Source organism: Petromyzon marinus, chromosome 45, assembly GCF_048934315.1.
Source record: "Petromyzon marinus isolate PM22_M1 ecotype Great Lakes invasive population chromosome 45, UKy_Petmar_22M1.pri1.0, whole genome shotgun sequence".
NCBI lineage: Eukaryota > Metazoa > Chordata > Hyperoartia > Petromyzontiformes > Petromyzontidae > Petromyzon > Petromyzon marinus.
In genome coordinates, this window is record NC_133711.1 from 9,046,514 (window position 1) to 9,063,513 (window position 17,000).

General features: G+C 44.1%; 1 protein-coding gene across 18 annotated transcripts in view; it reads right to left on the bottom strand.

Moving 5' to 3' along the window:
• LOC116952152 (teneurin-4-like) overlaps positions 1-17,000 on the bottom strand; it is a 430,454-nt gene that overhangs the window by 50,648 nt on the left and 362,806 nt on the right. For all 18 annotated transcript variants that reach the window (XM_032971246.2, XM_032971251.2, XM_032971247.2 and 15 more), the window contains one exon: positions 6,269-6,497. In XM_032971246.2, the coding sequence (XP_032827137.2) occupies positions 6,269-6,497 (229 nt within the window). The remainder of the gene's footprint in view (positions 1-6,268; positions 6,498-17,000) is intronic.

Consider the following 17,000-nt stretch of genomic DNA (forward strand, 5'->3'; position numbering starts at 1 on the left):
TGGAAGTGCTTGATGCCGTGGTGAATAATTTAGGCTTGTCAAGAAATCTCGTCATATCTCCTAGGTTCCCCTCGAAGAGATATGCGATCTGAAATGAGGTCAAGCCGAGTTGTAAACAGAGATAATTGTCTCAATTCAGTGGCTGAACGCGGACACATATCTGCCTAAGCCCATATATATGTATAATTGCATTTTAACACGGTACACTACTTTGTAATATAACACACACATAAATCTATTTTATGCATGAGTTACACAATTGCATATCATGAAGATCAAATGTGGTTTAAATTACCAATATAAATCACATTTGAATTTTTTTTTTAAAATCTAAAAATGCCACAGACTACAGTGAAAAGTTACACTAAATGTTTTAAGATGCACTCTGTGAAGCTCTCAGAACATCGTAAAGCATCATTAAAGCCAACCAGTGACTTCATATGACCTACATCCCAGTTGAGAATGTATAGCTTGGCATGGCTACACTTTCACAAAGCAATATATTCATTCTGGACACTCTAGAGCAGGCGGCTCTGTGGTGGAATGAGATGCGAGTTCAAATCCTGGTCGGGGGGGGGGGCGTTGAATGAAGTACGACTTTGAAAGGGAAGTCACGTGTAGTTGGATATATTTGCTCCCATCGCAGGAATGTGAAATTTGTTACCACTATTGGCTCAGCAGGGCAATGCCTTGGATGCTGTCATTTGAGTGGGGACTGACTTTAGATGTTTTCTTAGAGGTCCCTCTGCTGTTTTCGTTGCGTCTTTTGAGATCAGTCATGGCAGTCCCTCGTGTAGGGGAAAAAAATAACAATCAACAGCCACCCACCCAACCACCGCTCTTGTCCATATGCCAAAGAATACTGGTGGCACAAACAATTATTTTACATAGCAAACTGCAACATATTTATCTGGTTCAAACAATATTTTTCCTTATGCCACATTTATCAGAAAATGATTTTAATATATTTCTAATACATATTTTATGTATACACGAAAAAAAAACATGTCTCAGAGAATAAGATTTTGCCAAAAAAAATATTTTAAAAATGTACGGCTTTAAGAATAACACTGAGTGAGGTTTCTCTTGAAAGCACTGCAAATCGCCATGGTGTGCAAACGACTCATGCCACTCTTCGGAGAAGAGCCTCCAATTAGGAGCTCTGGAGTCTAGACGGTATTTGGCCTACTCTTACACGCTGGCCAGAGGTAGAAGTACCCACACTTTGCCCCCCTGCATGTGAACTGTGCATCGACTAATGATGGTGTACCCATTTATCCTGCTGCGGTGAACAGCGGTGGGAGGGATTTAGGAAACCTGCTCCCTCGTTTCTGCTGCTGCTGTGCCAGGAAATCGAACCAGCAACTTCTGGATTACAAGTCCACTGTTTACACCACGGGCAGCACTTCCTCCACGTGTATTCGATATTGATTCAAGCGATTCCGAAATTCTTTCAAATATTATATTGTTTTTTCAAGATGTCAAAAGTGTGCTGATGAGCCCATCGTTTTGAATCGTTCAACATGGGTAGAATTTCCCCCCTTAAAACGTTAGCAGCAATTTCCCAACGTTGCTCTGTTTAATTTTCCATTCATAGGCTTCATTCGCGATGGCATTCACCGGCCAAGGCATAGCTACCTGCCAGTCAGCTGACCCAGCAGCCTTCAGCCAGACATGTCTGCCCGTAGAGGGACTTTCCATTGATTTTCGGAGATTCTCCATGAAAATTGAAAAATTCATACCCCCAAGAAGTGAAGTACATTACATTATCATGGCAATTCACAGTGGCCTCATTCAATATAAAACAAATGACGCTTTGGAGAAAAGTCCTCTTTGACCTTTCCTCAGGAGATAATGTAAAAGTCAGCACTCATCACATCACTCCCACCGGATGAGTCAGCAGATACGAACACTTTCAATACATTCTCCTAACGAACATAATGCAGCGGTTCAACATTCATCATCGCGCGCAAACTAAGCGCCAACAGTTAACCCGCATTCACGAAGGTGAAGCCATCGATGTTCCGATGATTACATGTACACGCATTTCCCCCCTTCCTCCCCACCGCGGCTAACCATATTTGCAGATTCGTTTAGGAAGAATGCAGCACGGCAAAAAAAAATTAAGGTAATTGCATTTTCCGTTACTTTAGCGTTTCGACTCGTATTCAACTCGCATTGCCAGGCATTAGCACTCGAGGTGGCGTAGCTGCGACCGAATTAATCTGAGTGCCGGTAACGCTCACTCGAGTGTCCCTGCCTGCCGCAGTTTCACTTGAATTTGCTTCATGCTAAGCGAGCCGCGCTCCTGTTTTTACGCTCGTCGCCTTCCCGTTGCCGTGACTTTATAAAAATCGCAGAATGTGCGATTCCAACGGCGATTTGGTGAGAGGACCCGTGGTCGCACGGCTCCTAACGGCGAAGGGTTTTAAGCAGGATTCTCAGAAAACAACAAACCCCGGTTCAGCCTTCTCCAATCATCTCCTTTTGCGTGGTATTTTAAAAGCAACTTGCGCGCCATTTATAGCCTCGCAATCCATTCGTCGGCATCGGGCGTCACTTGATGTGCAGTATCCGTGGCCTCCGGATAATGAGCAGTGGTCTGTTGCGTGACGATCGGATCGCACTTCGACCGCGTTCGCGACGAGGGGAGGGGGGCGTGGTGGGTGCGCATCTTTCATTCTCCGTTTTGTGAAAGAGGAGGTGGCCACACACTGGCCGTGCACCGTTTTAAATCTGGTATGTGTCCGTGCAAATGTTTTCTTTTGTTTTAAAGCAACCAGACCACATGAGAACTGCGGGGAAACTCTACAAATTCGTCAAGAACTCTGCCTTAAAGAACAAATATAACTAATCAGCGACATGTTATGCTATGGCCCTACTTCATAGCACAAAGGCTGTGTTAATGATAGACATGTTGAGCTTGTTTGGTGTGTGTTAATTATGCTTGTGGGAAACTGATGGCCTGGTGAATATAAATAGGTCACTATTCCACGAAGGTCACAATTTCAGATCCACCCTCTCCCAGATTGCAGCAGATTTGTTGAGTACATCGTACCACACTGTGTGTTGTTATGCAAAAGGCATAATAATAATTTATCCATGACACTTGCGTTCAATGCCGTTCCCTTGAGAGGCATGTCAACAACAGGTCTCTACTGTCTATGGTATAAAGGTCACCGTTTTAATGTCCCCTGTGCAGGCCGGCATATGCAGGCGGTCCCTGACAGCCGCACGACGCTAGAACATGAGATTGGCTTTCAAAATAGAGCATCCTAGTGAAAGCACTGACTCTAAGTGAACCTGACAGTCCAAAGTTACCAGGGCTATGACCACAATACCTCCATCATCCCTTCCTCCTGGCAGCCGAGACCCAAATTGTCATGCTGAGTGCTCACGTGCTAACCAACTGGGCATTAGCGTCTCTCGTCTTGCATGACAGTCAGAGACAACAGCCTGCATCACCCAGCAGCCTTTCACGGTTAAAGGGGGCCCCCAAGCAGCCACTACTTTCATGGGCGCTGCCAAATTGCCCCAGAAAGTCCTTCTGGAAAATGAGAGGCAAGAGTAGAGGCCCGCTATAAGGTCAACCCTTGGCATAAAGGCCAGGTGTGTTTGTATCCATAGCAGTGTGCTTGCATCCAGCGCTGCCCCGAGCCTTCCCACCCCTGCCAACCTCTCACCAGTGTAATGCCGGCATGTGTTGCTTATATCAGAATGTGCTTAAGTAGGTAAATGCACAGCCCTGGAATCGCCAGCTCACACCACTGCTGGCGGAAGCACCTCCACTATGGGGGGGGGGGGGGGTGGGAGCGGCTCTCCAAGGACTTCTTCTCGAGGGCATTGCTCCCCAACACTTGGCCATGTTGGGAGAGAGGTGGGAGATCCCTCACGCTGTTACTCCACCACACGTGTGACCTGCCACCGACTGACTGTGATGTAGCCATTCACACTGCTGGGTGGACAGAGAATGGGGGGCGGGGGGTTAAGATGCTTGCACCATTGCTTCAACGGCCACACTGAGAGATAGAATTGAACCAGTGACCTCGGTACGACAAGCCTGGTGTGCTGCTAATAATGTGGAGGGGGGGGGGGTCTGACTGCAACTAAAGTTTTGTTTCAGATCTATATTTTTAAAGCGATCCGTTTACCTTTCCCATACGTTGCACTCCAATCTTTGCTTTTTGCATTTTAAGTTGTTGAAACGTTCTTGACACCGTGCCCCTTCTGGGCATATGTGACAAAAGCAGCTTCGCAGCTCATCAGATTCCCCTCCGGTATAAATAAATATTCTGACTCGGCACTTTACGTTCACCGTGTGGTCCACGTTTAGGGTCAGGAGCTGCCGTTGCCGAGATGTGCGTGGCATGTGACCTTGTGTGGCGAGAAAGCCCGGAGACCCGGCGAACATCGCCGAAAGTGAAATGATAATCGAGGAGCGAGATCGCATTTCGTGGCGGTCAGGTGACGCTTGAAGCCTCGCGATACCCGCGGGGAAAGCTGACCGATTGATTGTTACGTTGCTCGAGAGAGAATTTAACCCGTTGCTTCGATTCAGAATGAAGGTAGCGATGAAGAGCGTGGAAAACAATGTCATACGTGCTTTTTTTACGTAAATATGTAATGCGATTTAATGTGTGTACGTACAAATGTTGTTTAACCGTGTAAGTTTTTTTTGCAGGTTGGCAACCATGTGTGACAACATGTGGCACAACCGGAGAGAAATTGGAGAGAGAGAGAGGCCTCGTCTTTACTCTCATTTCACGTAGTGATGCTAAGCATGTAGACACAACAGCATTGTGTGTTTACGTTGCTCAGATGTGCACAAGCCGCCTTCACAAACGCGATTCACATACGGGCAGTCGTACGTTACTCAGACTGTACTGACAAACCAGATGAGTCGATTACACAATCGGCTGCTCGATATTGGAAAAATCCAGTTGCTAAGGCGTTAATAAAATACATTTTGTTTAGACTGGCATAACACTTGTCACTATTGATTAACAATTCACACGATGCTGCAGGCATTTTTTCTTACAAAGGAAAAGCAGCTGATTAACAGCCCACATTGAAGTTTATAAAAATACAATTAAAACTGCCCTTGAGGGCACGTAATTGCATTGCAGTTCCGAACAAATAATGCGGACCGCTAAAGAAAAAAAAGCCGTATATTTAATTAAATAAACCCAATTCTAATGTTATAAATCTAATGTGTAGATAATATAGCACGATTTACTATATACATTTATATCTGTAAACATGTATATTACTTGATAATTACGGTGTGCTTATACACAGGTGTGTATTAGTATTCACATAGTTACACCTGTACATATAGTATACAAAGACACAGCCTTTATAGACCCCATATCACCATATAAGACAAAGACCCCCCCCCCCCCGTATATCCTTAACAGACTGTTGGGGCAAGTGCTGTTAGCGAACATCTATTATTCTCAAGGCCTGCCTGGTACACGAGGCGTGGTCTGGACAACAACATGCTCAGCCACCTCTGTCTCTCCGGTGTTGATGTTTACACAAATACAATGTTTACACCAGGTGCAATGAAGCAAACATACGTACGTACACACGTACGTACACACGTACCTTTGTTGATGTTTACACAAATACAATGTTTACACCAGGTGCAAAGAAGCAAACATACGTACGTACACACGTACCTTTGTTCAGAATTGAGCAATGTGACAAGAACTCGGGGAATGAAGACGATAGATCGGGGATCAGTGTGCGGGAGGAAGCAAAGAGAGAAGTGTTTTTGAGCTACAGTCTGGTGGTCGAACGCAATAGGGATGGATCGAAACAGTCAGCCTGGTAGACTCACCGCTCAACATTGGTGGAAAGACTTCGCACGAAGGGGAACGGCAGACTTCGGCTCACATTCGAAGGACACAAAACTGATTCGAATACATATTTGAGAGACGTTTTGCGCAGATGTGGAGGATGCGGTTGGCGGACGCTGTGGCCGATCGTAAGAGGGCCTGCACGCACCACCATCAACGGCCTCCCGCGGGACTCGAGCCGGTCGGCGTGGACGCTTGCTGCTACGGTATGTAAGTAGATTTCTACCGCACCGTATGTAGCCAACCATGCTAATCGGAGGGCGATGTCAAGCACCACGGCCTTGGACTGTGTTTAGTGTGGCCGCGCGCTCAGGACACTGTCACCTGGCGGCATCTCGTGAGGACTGCTACGCTCCAGCCAGGGGCAAGCGAATGATGATGACGATGATGATGGTGGTGTTACTCACCGTCTGTTGAAAGGGTTATCTCCCGGCACCACGTGGGCTCGGTCCCTGCCGACCAGGAAATGCGTGCTCTGGAAGAAGGTCGGGAAGGCCTGCGGGTTGGCCCTCTGGCTCGGCGGCTGCAGGGTGTGCGGTAGCAGCTCCTCGGGGTCAGGCGAGCCCTGGCACAGACCGTCCGCTCGGCACACGTGCTGCAGGCAGCAGTCCGGGTCCACGCAGTCGCTCAGGCCGTCTGTGGGGGGGGGGGGGGGGTGACAGTCACGAGCGCGTGCGTGCGTAGGTGTAAGCCGTGACCCCGTGATATCACCGGGAATTAGGAATGTTTTCCACGATGATAAGATTATTCTGACAAAATCAGACCCAGATATACGAAATTTCGGTTAATCCAAAATTATGTTTCAGATTGATCGGAAAGCATGATGTCACAAATATTGCACTGCTTTTCGTTCTTTTCCCATCTTCTTCGTACAGCTGCTGACGTAGCTGTAGAGCATCAACTACAATTTCAAATTCAGGTGATTAAGCCAGACAACTGCGTGAAGAGCAGCAGAGTGTATCGCTGATGTCTCCTTCAAGCATTTCCCATGAGAAAGAATCACGTGGCATTAGGTCATGCAACTTTTGTAAGCACGACGACACGTTAAATTATTATGTAGTGTAAATTATCCGAAAATAGATTCAAAGTTATCGTTAATAAAATCAACATCGGATTTTTTTCTCTCCGAAAACACGATCGTGCCTAGAATGCACTCTGAACGCAAGATCAAGATGATGATACATCTCAGCTCTACACACAGTAAATAAAATATAACGAAACTGAAATTTGCTCGCGTAGAGGCGCGAGGAGACGCGTTACACATCGCAGGATCGGATCGTGAGAGGTGGTGGCATCCGCGGTGGCTTGAGGAGGCCATGATCCAGTAGTGGATCAACCGAGACAGATGATGACAATGACGAAAAGAGAACAACTTTAGCATTGTCACCGAACCAAACCAAACATTCTACCGCAACAACTCGTGACCCGGGACAAGGCGCACAGCGTGCGGCACCCTGGCAGCGGTGTCAGAGAACCGAACATCTCTCCCCCACCTCCCCGCACGCTCCATCCACACCATCAATTAGCCGTGATCAAGAGCACAGCAAGCCTGGCAAAAAAAAAAAAATATGAATCGTAGGTGGACGTGGGGGCGGGCGTGGAGGCAGCGGAGGTGGCGTGGGGGCGGTCGTAGTTTGCGCGATGTCAATAGCCCCCCCCCCCCCCCCCATTAATCAGGGGCCTTTAAAGGCTCGCGCGCAACGCTTAGCCGGTAGCCCGTGCATGCCCCCCGCCACTGCTCGATAAAGCCGGCAAAGCGGCACGTGCAAGCGGACTGCTGTGGGCGGTGGGCGTCTGTGTACATGTGCGCAAGAGGCTACGCCCCTGGAAATGCGCGCTTTAATGCCTCTGTCAATCGATGCGTCAATTTTAAGCGAAGGTTTTATTGATGCTCCACGTTGTGGTAGCGTAACATCCCCCCCGACGCATTCCGCTTGTTGTATCCAAACACGTGAAATGTCATCGTAGGTTGGCACGGACTTCGAATGGAATAGCTCGACGCGTAGTTTTGCCATTAGGGTGGCAGGGAGGCGCCCGTGGTTAAATATGTGACTCACATAAACTAAGCGCCTGAATTGGATTCCTGACTGTGGTGCCTTTCTATGTTGATTTGTGTTTGGTATCTCTCCTGTTCTGTGTGGGTTTTCTCCCACTGGCACTTTTTATGCCTAACCTTGCCCCTTTTTTGATTCCTTACTTAGCTCAAAACTTTTAAAAGATACACTTTATATTTGAAATTATATAATTTCTTACCTTTGTTCATTTATTCATTTATTTTCTCAGATGTGTCATGTGTGTCACGGAAACAGTCTGGTTTTTATTTATGAAACCCGGACTTAATAAATTCTTAGCTCACAGGGTACTTCAAAATAACCTGAACTGCCACTGAACTATAACTAAACCATACCAGGGTACCTGGGTGTTGACAAAACGTCCCCATGCAGGACCCTGCTGTAAAAAAAAGTCTTTGGGCTCGGTGTCGCTTTTCAGGGCCCAATAAGTACTTATTATCTCACCATTTAGGTAAAGTGTTGCTGTAAAATAGAAAAAGTGGGTGTACTTTTAAAGAGGCGAGAGGCAAACGACGCACATTTTTAAACCGATTTTAAACACGCGGGCTCAATGGGTTCCTACGCGGTGGCACTTTGGCGTACGCCGAGATATACTTCACGTTTATGTTCACCGAAAAGATAAAAATTCCGTCAAAGATGACACAGAACGTTCGCAAAATGCACGAGGCTCGAGGTAATTGCAATGCCAGGAATTGCAAATTTACGAGCAATTTAAACTTTAATTGTAATAATTTGTTTCCTATATTGGATAATTGGTCACGGTAATTACATTTTCAACTCTTTTTAAAAGCAAGCGTGAAAGTTATTGAGAAGGTTGAAATGTAACTTTAATCATTTATTTTTTATGTATTCAATTCTAAGGTTTATATCATTCTGGGTAAAAAAAAAATGCCGGGGTTCACATGAAAATGTCACGACTCCAACCTCAGATATTCACAATTTACAAAGGGTAGGCTTGCTGCTCCAAGGTCAAACTCAATATATATCTTCGAAATGAAAAAGACATTACACTAAGCATTGCTTTACAACAAAGCTAAAATATGGAACAAAAATTCCACTTTTAAACGCTTTCCTATTTCATAATTTGCATCGAAAAATAATGTGCAGCACACAAACGAAAGTCAGGCAGATGTAACAAATTGTTTTTTTTAGCCCCAGGGAGGTCTTCGGGATAAACAAACAAAAGTCCTTATTACAGATAACAAACTCAGACTTGCTGTTAGTTTGAGTCCTGCTGTAATATTTATTAAAGATAGGCCAAAATTGGCCCATAATTGTTTGTATTCTTAACGTTATTATTTTTTTTGCATCAGCCACGCGTTTTCAACCACCAAATTACCTCCATGAGGTTCCCATGGACTCCAGCATGAACATGCGCATGGTACAAACTGCGCTGCTATGAGCTGCTTAAGTGCCACCGTTAACAAAACCAGACACTAAAAAGTTAAAACGGTAAAAGTGCAGCCCTGCAACTGCACGCACACTGCTGGTGGTGTGACCTCTGTCCAGATTGTATTTTGGCCTACTCTTCCACGCTGGCCAGGTGTTCCTGGAAGAGTAGGCGGGATCTCCCACTTCACCGGACCACAAGTGAGCCTGCTGATCGACTAACAGTGCTGTGCCCATTTATACTGTTGGGTGGACAGAGGTGGGGGGGATGAAATAAAATTGCACCATTGTTTCCACACTTTGAGATAAAACTGGTGACCTCCTGCATCGCAAGTCCAGTGTGCTAAGTATTACATAATGTCAGTATTCCTGATTAGGGGTCAAACTATACATAGCTGCCTGTTGGTGGAGCATCAGTTGGTCACTGCTCTACGAACCTGACGACCCAAGTGCAATGACCAATAACAGCGGTGAACATTTAAATGTGGTCCTGGGCATCCCCTAGGTCGACTCAGCCTTAAATTAGTACCTGGTGCAGTGTGTAAACATCAACACTCGGGTGACAAAGTCGGCCAGGCGTGGTTTTGGCCACCCAGCCCCTCGTGTGCCATGTCGGCCTTCATAGATGCTCACGAAGAGCACTTCTTGTCTCAACAGTCTTCAAAAGGCTACATGGAGAGCTTTCTCTTTGTATAAAAATTCTGTATTCAATGGTTTTAAAAGCAATTGGCTAAATTCGTTATTGTAGCGTGACGTCGCCTACATCATCTTTTCATTGAAAATGTATGTGCAGGTAATCGTTGATCATTCGGCACGTTTATTTTATTGGGAGATGCACATTCACAGTATGGAGTTTTGCCTCTTAATTTACCTTATAACTCTAAGAATATATTTTTTAATGACTCCTCATTACAATCCTTAGGTAACATCACTGCACAGCATGGACGGCTGCAATGCCCGACATTCCCTTCATCAGACAAATACACCACCAACGTAATTGCCTTACTTATCCCTAAAAAACTATTTAAATAAAATGATCATCTTAGCTTTTGGGCTACAATTAACCCACCACTGAGGGCTGTAATTGCTCTTTGGAGTTCAAGGTCTAGCCGATTGTTGCGTAATTATTGTTTGTTTACTTTTACAAAATTGGTGTCAACATGAGACGGCAAAAGCTGCCAAAACACTTCCCATCACGGGGTGGGGGGGGGGTGGCGGCGGCAGCGGCTGCTACGGGCGATTCGGCCGGAGATACGTTGGGAGCACGAGCCTCTTGGCCAAAGGTCGTGGGAGGGGGCGCTGCAGCTGTCCCACCATCAGCCATGGGCAATCCACTGCTGGCTTCGAGCCGTCACGACGCCCAGCACCTGCACACGAACTGACTTCATCGCTCCATCTCCTTGGACGATGGCCTCCCGGACGCGTTCCTTTCTTTGCCGCCGCTGTGTGTATTTGTATCGATCGTCGGGCCATCGTTCCCCCCGATAGCTGTGACGCGTTCTGCACAGGCACATTTACTTTTCTTCACGGTTCGAATTGTGTCTCTAGACCTGCGTAATATGCTCGAATCCACGCGTTCCCCTTCCTATCTTCTCAGTGCAATTCCAAGCATGCGTCTGTCCACGCTTTGTTTGCGCACATTTTGTTCCAATTTGTTTTTGTTCTTGATCATGCTTCTGAGCCACATGCCAAAAGCAGGGAGCACTCACTGATTAAACATTTGATTCTTCAGGCACATTGGTATGATGCTTTTCAAATTAAAAAACCACTCCAACTTGCCACCATCCCACCCCTTTAATATGAGACCTTTCAGTTAAAAAAACAATGCATATATTTTCAGAGCATGGTTTTTTGTCTGCATGTTCACCACAAGTACGTGCGGTTAATGCAGACAGGATGCCTCGCAAAAGGTTTCTGTTTGGTGGTTTAACATCTTAACACCTGTCCTATTGCCAGAAATAGTAAAACCTATCATACCCCTTTATTTAATCACTTTCATTCCGATCGACACCTTCAATCGCCATCCGAGGTACAGATTTCCTGCTGCGTTTTCCCTCCGCGTCTCCTCTTGCTTCACGTCTCACCTACCCCAAAGCACTCTCCCTTCCTCACGGTCGCTCGGCCACAAGGCCACGTGCGTTGGGTCGTGCGCCGGCACCGCTGATGTTCTCTAGGGATGCCCGTTGTGCGCGCGTGTGTTAAGTCACGTCCACTGGCTGTCGAGTCCAACCGTCAACCCTACGTCGCGGGAGATTGTTACGCGAGCGCCGGAGGACAAGCGTGGAATGCATTCCTGTCCCTCCGCCCTGCAATGGCTGCCACCTCTGAGGTACAACAACAAAAAAACACAGGGATGTTCTACAGGAACAAAATAACTATCTCACAAGCAGCACAAGGGAGGAGGACTGTGCATGCGTGCGTCATTGCAAGTGGGGTATCATTGTGTAAATCACAGAAAAACGGGAATTATAACGTCCCGGGAAGATTCACAGATTTCCACAGACAGCTACCTCAAAAAAGAAGATGATCCTGAGAAAACTATTACAGGTGGAAACTCTCCACCCTGAACAGCTCCACGCAACCCTCCACTCAATCTCTCCCCCCCCCCTCCCCTCAAGGGGGCAAAAATCAACACCAGGAGGCCAGAGGCACTGGGAACACTTGTGAAGGTGTCACGCCGTATGTGTAATGCGTTGGGGAAAAAAAGGCATTTGTTTTACTTTGCAAATTCCCGCATTTGTCAAGGAAATGGTCGTATTTATACAGTGCGAGCATGTTTGATCACGTTGAATGCATGTATAAATATACTTTAAAGAGAGGGAGGGTGCATTTTGAGAAATGTACAGTCTTTACAAATAACAGGCATGCATGAGGAAAAACATCATGAATATGCTGTAAATATTGAGTGATTGGACACAATTCTGGACAAAACTCCCTTGCTCAGTGCACATTTGAAATGCACTCCCGTACACCATTTATCAACTTGACAGCTTAGATTTGCCGAAACCTCACGTTGAAAATACTTCCAATTCAAGAAGCCTTTGGTTAATTGGCACCTGTCGGCCAGTTGATTACTGTTGCAATAAAGCTTAATACAGTTTTACAAGTAGCTATCTGTTGTTAGTTTTCTTGTATCCTACTACTATTAAAATATTTTACGCCTCAAATATCCTTGTTGGCTGTTGGCTGGGCTCCTCCCCACCTCAACAGGAACTCTGTGTTGTTAGTGGCTGCTGCGGGCCATTGCCAGTGAAACTAGCTGGGCAACTGGCTACACGGGATTTTACCATCTGTAAGAAGTAAACGTTGATTCGAAATGAAATAGCAGAAGACGTACTGAAGACAGCCAGAGATAGCGATGTAGTCCTAGATAGAGGTGGGAGGAACATACAGAAAACAGGGCACGGTTAATTTAAAATTGCTCTAACTTTTCAATGTATGTGCCTATAAATGGAAAACTTTCACGAGAATATTATTTAAACCAGAGATTTTTTTTAAAAAGATATAAACCTCAAGTTATATTATCTTCGGATTTTATTTCTACATTAAAAAGTAGATTACTGTTATTGCTCCGAGTACAGAGTGTGAAAATGACATATGCCTCCTATTTTCCATTGCAGAGTACCGGGTTTCTCTGCCGGTTATATTTACATCTTTTGCAATACATAAACTCATGCTGTTGGTTTGGGGTCTCATGGATATATTGTTATTATTTGTTTAACGAGCCTGATTTCTGCTGGTGAGATGCAGAAGGTCGAAACCGTTCCAGAGTTGTGCATGCTGAAAAAGAAGCTTCTGGATATAAATCGGGTCTGCAAAGCCAATACGGCAAATACGAAGACATATTATATTTCTGGGTGTAGATATAGGGTTCTGTTTATAAAAAAAAATGTCTTATACACAGTCTATGTTTATTTATTTATTGGATGGCAAAACTATATGAGGCTTTATTTTATTTGAAATTACGGGCCATCATATCATTTGTAATGTCGTTAGCGCAAAGAGAGCCGTGCAAGAAACAAATGTATACTAACTGCCTTTGTTTGTTTTACTTTCCCCATAAATAATTGAGAAAAATATAGCGGCTAAATAAACGTACCGTGATTAAAAGTGCCGTACGGTAAACGGTGTCCACGCACGTTTGCTTTATAGTCGCAAGGATATTGAGAGAAACCAAGCACACAACTGTCTCGTGAAACTCACTTTGGCAGCGAGGCGATCATAAGTAAATTTGATAATATCCAGCTATGAATGCAATAGCAAAAAAAAACTAATTTTGGAAGTTTCTATTCAATGTTTTATGAACCCCGCCCCCCCCCCCCCTAAAAAAACAGCATTTGAAGTCAACTTCATTCCGTGCTGGTGGGCTTTTAAAAAATGCATGAACGTACGCCGGGCCTGGCATTGAAAACGACTTTGGTTACGTTCCAAAAAATGGCACAAGCACGTGCGTGATGATAAAAAGGTGCACAGATAAAACCACAGTGACGTTAAGTGAAGCCGCAAGTAAGCTCTTAGGGCATCGCCAGTCTCATGCGATTGTGTACACGTTGTTGTAACGTTGCAGTACGGAAGGACGTTGCTCAGTGTCAACAATGAGAAAGCTCTTATCACACGCATATCACAGATATTCATAAACAGAGGACTTAAAGAGATATTTTAATGCGATATCAGCAGAAGCTCAAGTTCACAAAACTCTATTGAGCTGTGCTCCTAGAAACTACGTTACCCTTTAATTGTGTTCCAGTGAATGCTACTGTTATTACATAAAGTCCGCATTCGCCAGGGCTATGACCTCATCTCAAAAACATTTATTGAATTTGGACACATAAACCTGTACACGTTCCACCCTTGTTTTATTTTAAAAGTGAATTCCGTGCAAGTTTACGACAATGGTTGAACCACGAGTCCAACTTTGTTGACATGTTTTTTGTTTTGTTTGGCTTCGCGGTCTAACAATTATTAAGCAACGTATCCAAGACCGTGAGACCGATGTTTGTGTGAGAGATCGGTCGACAACCAGCAGAGCAAAACCAGTTTCAATTAGCCTTTGCCACAGATAACTTTAGCCCATGCCTTGTTTGTTGTGGTGCAGTATTTTGGCTGTAGTGAATTTGCAATCTCAGATGCCCCTTTACACCGTAAAAGTAGAATGGGGAAAAAATATATTCATGAACAAAAATAAAAAAAAATATGTCATGTTCTAAACCAGGGGCCTAATTTTATGTTAATTATGGTTTTCATATTCCGAGACAATTAAAAGTGAGAGTAAGCTATAATGTTATTAAAATACGCGTGAATTATGCGAAATTCGTACGGGATTTAAAATGCACAAAATGAAAATAACTAATTATTGGAGTTGATTGCGAATATCCTGTGGTTATTATTTTTTTCCCAAGGATTTTAGACAAATTATGTGAAGTCGGCCTCGTGGACCTCTATGTAAAGCATCGTTACATTTGCAAGAAATCTCAACGTAGATTTTTTTTTCCCTGCAAAATGAACGGGGAAAAAAAATATCCATACATTTTAAATGGAATACGCTAATGGGTTCGAAAATTAATGCTCCAGTGTTGAAAAAAATATGCCTCGGCAAAAAAATGATGGGGGATTGCTTTAATGCCCTTAATTTATGTAACACTATAGACCTGATGTTGGCATATATTTAAGAATGAGGAAAAGATAGATGAAATACATAGAAAACAGATCAAAAAGGACCATCTTAAAAGTGTGATATCTACCAAAACGGATCAAGTTAAATAAAGCAGCATGTTCTGCAAAGACGTAATAAGAAAGTAGGGACTAATTTGGGGTCTATTTTTTACTGGAGCAGGACCTTGTAGCAGCATCGATGATAGAGTTGGCATGTTTACCCAAAACAGTCTGGTCATTTTTACATTACATTTGTCCAGAAACTTGCCATCTTACACGACTCGGCCCTTTTTGTATTTATACAATCCTTTATTGTGATATTTCTTCGGCTGTGATTTTTTTCTCCCCCCCTCGGAAATGTTTCAATAAGCCCTTTTCTCTCCATATGTTATATCCAAACAAAAAAAAACAAACTTAATAATTCATCCCACGAGTGAAGGCATGGTGGCAAAAACTTTCATTTTTACTTTTTCACCTTATGTGTTTAATGTTTTAATTGTAATCGCCACAGGCTCTCTGCGAGCTGGGTTGCTCCTTACTCGTTGGGGGTCAGCGATGCAGTGATGCAAATGCGTCACTTATAAAACAATAAACACCGATGCACACAGATGCTACATTTTCACCCCCACTCTGCATAGGTAAATAATACATATTTTATTTTTGTATCGCACAATTTTTGCAGAATTTGTATATTTTTGTTATGCAGACATACCCTCACTAACATCATTAGCATGGATGACTGCGAACTGACAATACCTATATATATTTTTTTGTTTTTAACTGCGACAGGTAGAGTGCTGTGCTGTACCCCAGTGAAGATGGCAACTTGGTGAAGACTATCACCCAGCTGTTTGTTAAGTGACGGGCACACATGAGAGCCCGTGAGAATCATCAAAACTATGATGGGCACAGCAGCCTATGGTGTGCAGAATCAACAGAGAAGCAACTAAAGCCGTCGACAAGGACACAACCGTTAACGTGACGGAAAATACATGTTGCTATCCAATTCAGTTTGTGTTACGTTGAAAAAGGAACACGTGGATAATATTGGATAACATAATGAGGTTAAATACATAATTAGATACACAACTCAGAGCTGTTTAGCAAAGTAAGTGGGCTTGGATCGGACATATGGCTAGAACGAGGGTATGACGGCCGATAGTCAAGAATTGTGACGGAGTGGCAGCCAAGCAAGGAATGAAACGTTTCCAAGAGGACGTCCAGCGGAGAGAGATGGAGCACTTTTCAGTTTCAGTTTATTTATTTTGGTATAGCCCTGTGAGCCATTCGGCTCTTGAATCGGGTGCAACCACAACAAACAAAAAAAACAAAAACACGAACAAGAAAAACATCTTAAAGTGACTATGTGACTGTGCAAACAGAAAATCCATGAAAAAAGCAGCAAAATATTCCTGAAAAAAGCACCGTACACCAACGCTGTGTGCAAAAAATCCCAGTGGGATGCATGTCAAACAATAACAACAACCACAAGAAAACTTAGATTAAGGCCATCAGTCTAACTCCGTACTACAACAAAACAAACATGTCCAAACCAAAAAACTTTTCGAAATCACCAAAAAATAAAGCCATAATTGCAATGTAACAGTGATCACAGGGACTGTGACCGAATTTTTACAATAAACTACATGAATAACATGTAACACCAAATCCTAGAGCCATAGCTGGCTGCATGAGTTACTCCACAACAACAGAAGCATCAGTCGGATTATCAAATTTTTCAATGCACCTTTAAGATCAGCACGCTAAATCAAAATACAGATAATACTTTGTAGCATCATCCTGAGCGAAACATTTTATTTTATTTTACGCCAATGAATAGCAGTGGCAGCTAGGGGTGTACAACTCCTCTAGAGCAGTTTTGAGAGAAGATCTCATTGGTAGCGATTCAAGTTGCAGTTTATTGGCAAAAGCATTCCAGACCCTGGGGGCATCAATAGCAAAGGCCCTTCCTCCAGTTTTTGTACAGCAATAGGGAATGTGAAGCTGGTAAATGAGCGAAGACCTG